Raw genomic sequence first — 6,000 nt, forward strand, 5'->3', positions numbered from 1 at the left:
AAAGACACACAGATAGTCATGGTGAATAAAGACACACAGATAGTCATGGTGAATAAAGACACACAGATGGTCATGGTGAATAAAGACACAGATAGTCATGGTGAATAAAGACACACAGATAGTCATGGTGAATAAAGACACACAGATAGTCATGGTGAATAAAGGACACACAGATGGTCATGGTGAATAAAGACACAGATAGTCATGGTGAATAAAGACACACAGATAGTCATGGTGAATAAAGACACAGATAGTCATGGTGAATAAAGACACACAGATAGTCATGTGAATAAAGACACACATAGTCATGGTGAATAAAGACACACAGATAGTCATGGTGAATAAAGACACAGAGATAGTCATCGTGAATAAAGACACAGATGGTCATGGTGAATAAAGACACACAGATAGTCATGGTGAATAAAGACACAGATAGTCATGGTGAATAAAGACACAGATAGTCATGGTGAATAAAGACACACAGAGATGATGCAATCATGTCAACACAAAGTCCAAATGCGTGGTCTGCTTTGAGCGTCCATCAAGAAGTAGCTCCGCCCCCTCAGGTGACAGGTGTGCTGGTGTGTTTCAGGCCCTACCAGTGCGGCCATTGCTCGCTCTCCTTCTCCCAGCCCTCAGAGTTGAGGAACCACGTGGTGACGCACTCCAGCGACCGGCCCTTTAAGTGCGGGTACTGCGGCCGCGCCTTCGCCGGCGCCACCACCCTCAACAACCACATCCGCACGCACACGGGAGAGAAGCCCTTCAAGTAAGTACCAGTGAGTACTCTTTGACACCTGTCAATCACTTCTCTCACTCAAGTCTAATCATGCGGACAATTTCATTAATAGTCATATCTTAGCAAAATGCCTGTTGAAAAGTCAGTGTTGAAAAGTCAGTGTCGAAAAGTCAGTGTCGAAAAGTCAGTGTCGAAAAGTCAGTGTCGAAAAGTCAGTGTTAAAAAGTCAGTGTTGAAAAGTCAGTGTTGAAATGTCAGTGTTGAAAAGTCAGTGTCGAAAAGTCAGTGTTGAAAAGTCAGTGTTGAAAAGTCAGTGTTGAAAAGTCAGTGTTGAAAAGTCAGTGTTGAAAAGTCAGTGTTGAAAAGTCAGTGTTGAAAAGTCAGTGTTAAAAAGTCAGTGTTGAAAAGTCAGTGTTGAAATGTCAGTGTTGAAAAGTCAGTGTCGAAAAGTCAGTGTTGAAAAGTCAGTGTTGAAAAGTCAGTGTTGAAAAGTCAGTGTTGAAAAGTCAGTGTTGAAAAGTCAGTGTCGAAAAGTCAGTGTTGAAAAGTCAGTGTTGAAAAGTCAGTGTTGAAATGTCAGTGTTGAAAAGTCAGTGTTAAAGAGTCAATGGTAAAAAGTCAGTGTCGAAAAGTCAGTGTCGAAAAGTCAGTGTCAAAAAGTCAGTGTTAAAAAGTCAGTGTTGAAAAGTCAGTGTTAAAAAGTCAATGGTAAAAAGTCAGTGTTGAAAAGTCAGTGTTAAAAAGTCAGTGTTGAAAAGTCAGTGTTGAAAAGTCAGTGTCGAAAAGTCAGTGTTGAAAAGTCAGTGTTGAAAAGTCAGTGTCGAAAAGTCAGTGTTGAAAAGTCAGTGTTGAAAAGTCAGTGTTGAAAAGTCAGTGTTGAAATGTCAGTGTTAAAAAGTCAGTGTTGAAAAGTCAGTGTTGAAAAGTCAGTGTTAAAAAGTCAGTGTTAAAAAGTCAGTGTTGAAAAGTCAGTGTTGAAAAGTCAGTGTTGAAAAGTCAGTGTTAAAAAGTCAGTGTTGAAAAGTCAGTGTTGAAAAGTCAGTGTTGAAATGTCAGTGTCGAAAAGTCAGTGTTAAAAAGTCAGTGTTGAAAAGTCAGTGTTGAAAAGTCAGTGTTGAAATGTCAGTGTTGAAATGTCAGTGTCGAAAAGTCAGTGTTAAAAAGTCAGTGTTGAAAAGTCAGTGTTGAAAAGTCAGTGTTAAAAAGTCAGTGTTAAAAAGTCAGTGTTGAAAAGTCAGTGTTGAAAAGTCAGTGTTGAAAAGTCAGTGTTAAAAAGTCAGTGTTGAAAAGTCAGTGTTGAAATGTCAGTGTTAAAAAGTCAGTGTTGAAATGTCAGTGTTGAAATGTCAGTGTCGAAAAGTCAGTGTTAAAAAGTCAGTGTTGAAAAGTCAGTGTTGAAAAGTCAGTGTTGAAATGTCAGTGTTGAAATGTCAGTGTGGAAATGTCAGTGTTAAAAAGTCAGTGTTAAAGAGTCAATGGTAAAAAGTCAGTGTCGAAAAGTCAGTGTCGAAAAGTCAGTGTCGAAAAGTCAGTGTCAAAAAGTCAGTGTTAAAAAGTCAGTGTTGAAATGTCAGTGTCGAAAAGTCAGTGTTAAAAAGTCAGTGTTGAAAAGTCAGTGTCGAAAAGTCAGTGTTAAAAAGTCAGTGTTGAAATGTCAGTGTTGAAAAGTCAGTGTTGAAATGTCAGTGTTAAAAAGTCAGTGTTGAAATGTCAGTGTTGAAATGTCAGTGTCGAAAAGTCAGTGTTGAAAAGTCAGTGTTGAAAAGTCAGTGTTAAAAAGTCAGTGTTGAAATGTCAGTGTTGAAAAGTCAGTGTTGAAATGTCAGTGTCGAAAAGTCAGTGTTGAAAAGTCAGTGTCGAAAAGTCAGTGTTAAAAAGTCAGTGTTGAAATGTCAGTGTCGAAAAGTCAGTGTTGAAAAGTCAGTGTTGAAACGTCAGTGTTGAAATGTCAGTGTGGAAATGTCAGTGTTAAAAAGTCAGTGTTAAAGAGTCAATGGTAAAAAGTCAGTGTCGAAAAGTCAGTGTCGAAAAGTCAGTGTCGAAAAGTCAGTGTCAAAAAGTCAGTGTTAAAAAGTCAGTGTTGAAATGTCAGTGTTGAAAAGTCAGTGTTGAAAAGTCAGTGTTAAAAAGTCAGTGTTGAAAAGTCAGTGTCGAAAAGTCAGTGTTAAAAAGTCAGTGTTGAAATGTCAGTGTTGAAAAGTCAGTGTTGAAATGTCAGTGTCGAAAAGTCAGTGTCGAAAAGTCAGTGTTGAAAAGTCAGTGTTAAGAAGTCAGTGTTAAAAAGTCAGTGTTAAAGAGTCAATGGTAAAAAGTCAGTGTCGAAAAGTCAGTGTCGAAAAGTCAGTGTCAAAAAGTCAGTGTTAAAAAGTCAGTGTTGAAAAGTCAGTGTTAAAAAGTCAATGGTAAAAAGTCAGTGTTGAAAAGTCAGTGTTAAAAAGTCAGTGTTGAAAAGTCAGTGTTGAAAAGTCAGTGTCGAAAAGTCAGTGTTGAAAAGTCAGTGTTGAAAAGTCAGTGTCGAAAAGTCAGTGTTGAAAAGTCAGTGTTGAAAAGTCAGTGTTGAAATGTCAGTGTTAAAAAGTCAGTGTTGAAAAGTCAGTGTTGAAAAGTCAGTGTTAAAAAGTCAGTGTTAAAAAGTCAGTGTTGAAAAGTCAGTGTTGAAAAGTCAGTGTTGAAAAGTCAGTGTTAAAAAGTCAGTGTTGAAAAGTCAGTGTTGAAAAGTCAGTGTTGAAATGTCAGTGTCGAAAAGTCAGTGTTGAAAAGTCAGTGTTGAAATGTCAGTGTCGAAAAGTCAGTGTTAAAAAGTCAGTGTTGAAAAGTCAGTGTTGAAAAGTCAGTGTTGAAATGTCAGTGTTGAAATGTCAGTGTTGAAATGTCAGTGTCGAAAAGTCAGTGTTAAAAAGTCAGTGTTGAAAAGTCAGTGTTGAAAAGTCAGTGTTAAAAAGTCAGTGTTAAAAAGTCAGTGTTGAAAAGTCAGTGTTGAAAAGTCAGTGTTGAAAAGTCAGTGTTAAAAAGTCAGTGTTGAAAAGTCAGTGTTGAAATGTCAGTGTTAAAAAGTCAGTGTTGAAATGTCAGTGTTGAAATGTCAGTGTCGAAAAGTCAGTGTCAAAAAGTCAGTGTTGAAAAGTCAGTGTTGAAAAGTCAGTGTTGAAATGTCAGTGTTGAAATGTCAGTGTGGAAATGTCAGTGTTAAAAAGTCAGTGTTGAAATGTCAGTGTTGAAATGTCAGTGTCGAAAAGTCAGTGTTAAAAAGTCAGTGTTGAAAAGTCAGTGTTGAAAAGTCAGTGTTGAAATGTCAGTGTTGAAATGTCAGTGTGGAAATGTCAGTGTTAAAAAGTCAGTGTTAAAGAGTCAATGGTAAAAAGTCAGTGTCGAAAAGTCAGTGTCGAAAAGTCAGTGTCGAAAAGTCAGTGTCAAAAAGTCAGTGTTAAAAAGTCAGTGTTGAAATGTCAGTGTCGAAAAGTCAGTGTTAAAAAGTCAGTGTTGAAAAGTCAGTGTCGAAAAGTCAGTGTTAAAAAGTCAGTGTTGAAATGTCAGTGTTGAAAAGTCAGTGTTGAAATGTCAGTGTTAAAAAGTCAGTGTTGAAATGTCAGTGTTGAAATGTCAGTGTCGAAAAGTCAGTGTTGAAAAGTCAGTGTTGAAAAGTCAGTGTTAAAAAGTCAGTGTTGAAATGTCAGTGTTGAAAAGTCAGTGTTGAAATGTCAGTGTCGAAAAGTCAGTGTTGAAAAGTCAGTGTTAAAAAGTCAGTGTTGAAATGTCAGTGTCGAAAAGTCAGTGTTAAAAAGTCAGTGTTGAAAAGTCAGTGTCGAAAAGTCAGTGTTAAAAAGTCAGTGTTGAAATGTCAGTGTTGAAAAGTCAGTGTTGAAATGTCAGTGTTAAAAAGTCAGTGTTGAAATGTCAGTGTTGAAATGTCAGTGTCGAAAAGTCAGTGTTGAAAAGTCAGTGTTGAAAAGTCAGTGTTAAAAAGTCAGTGTTGAAATGTCAGTGTTGAAAAGTCAGTGTTGAAATGTCAGTGTTAAAAAGTCAGTGTTGAAATGTCAGTGTTGAAATGTCAGTGTCGAAAAGTCAGTGTTGAAAAGTCAGTGTCGAAAAGTCAGTGTTAAAAAGTCAGTGTTGAAATGTCAGTGTTGAAAAGTCAGTGTTGAAATGTCAGTGTCGAAATGTCAGTGTTGAAAAGTCAGTGTCGAAAAGTCAGTGTTAAAAAGTCAGTGTTGAAATGTCAGTGTCGAAAAGTCAGTGTTGAAAAGTCAGTGTTAAAAAGTCAGTGTTGAAACGTCAGTGTTGAAATGTCAGTGTGGAAATGTCAGTGTTAAAAAGTCAGTGTTAAAGAGTCAATGGTAAAAAGTCAGTGTCGAAAAGTCAGTGTCGAAAAGTCAGTGTCGAAAAGTCAGTGTCAAAAAGTCAGTGTTAAAAAGTCAGTGTTGAAATGTCAGTGTTGAAAAGTCAGTGTTGAAAAGTCAGTGTTAAAAAGTCAGTGTTGAAAAGTCAGTGTCGAAAAGTCAGTGTTAAAAAGTCAGTGTTGAAATGTCAGTGTTGAAAAGTCAGTGTTGAAATGTCAGTGTCGAAAAGTCAGTGTCGAAAAGTCAGTGTTGAAAAGTCAGTGTTAAGAAGTCAGTGTTAAAAAGTCAGTGTTAAAGAGTCAATGGTAAAAAGTCAGTGTCGAAAAGTCAGTGTCGAAAAGTCAGTGTCAAAAAGTCAGTTAAAAAGTCAGTGTTGAAAAGTCAGTGTTAAAAAGTCAATGGTAAAAAGTCAGTGTTGAAAAGTCAGTGTTAAAAAGTCAGTGTTGAAAAGTCAGTGTTGAAAAGTCAGTGTCGAAAAGTCAGTGTTGAAAAGTCAGTGTTGAAAAGTCAGTGTCGAAAAGTCAGTGTTGAAAAGTCAGTGTTGAAAAGTCAGTGTTGAAAAGTCAGTGTTGAAATGTCAGTGTTAAAAAGTCAGTGTTGAAAAGTCAGTGTTGAAAAGTCAGTGTTAAAAAGTCAGTGTTAAAAAGTCAGTGTTGAAAAGTCAGTGTTGAAAAGTCAGTGTTGAAAAGTCAGTGTTAAAAAGTCAGTGTTGAAAAGTCAGTGTTGAAAAGTCAGTGTTGAAATGTCAGTGTCGAAAAGTCAGTGTTGAAAAGTCAGTGTTGAAATGTCAGTGTCGAAAAGTCAGTGTTAAAAAGTCAGTGTTGAAAAGTCAGTGTTGAAAAGTCAGTGTTGAAATGTCAGTGTTGAAATGTCAGTGTTGAAATGTCAGTGTCGAAAAGTCAGTGTTAAAAAGTCAGTGTTGAA

The 6,000-nt window shown here is 36.9% G+C and overlaps 1 protein-coding gene across 7 annotated transcripts in view; it reads left to right on the top strand.

The window, feature by feature from the left end:
* Positions 1 to 6,000, top strand: part of LOC133632729 (putative histone-lysine N-methyltransferase PRDM6) — a 157,888-nt gene that overhangs the window by 148,676 nt on the left and 3,212 nt on the right. For 6 of the 7 annotated variants that reach the window (XM_062025354.1, XM_062025357.1, XM_062025359.1 and 3 more), the window contains one exon: positions 593 to 769. In XM_062025354.1, coding sequence (XP_061881338.1) covers positions 593 to 769 — 177 coding nt within the window. Of the gene's footprint in view, positions 1 to 592; positions 780 to 6,000 lie in introns of all 7 variants that reach the window. The other variant, XM_062025355.1, reaches the window with a different exon arrangement.

This window comes from Entelurus aequoreus, linkage group LG17 (genome assembly GCF_033978785.1).
Source record: "Entelurus aequoreus isolate RoL-2023_Sb linkage group LG17, RoL_Eaeq_v1.1, whole genome shotgun sequence".
NCBI lineage: Eukaryota > Metazoa > Chordata > Actinopteri > Syngnathiformes > Syngnathidae > Entelurus > Entelurus aequoreus.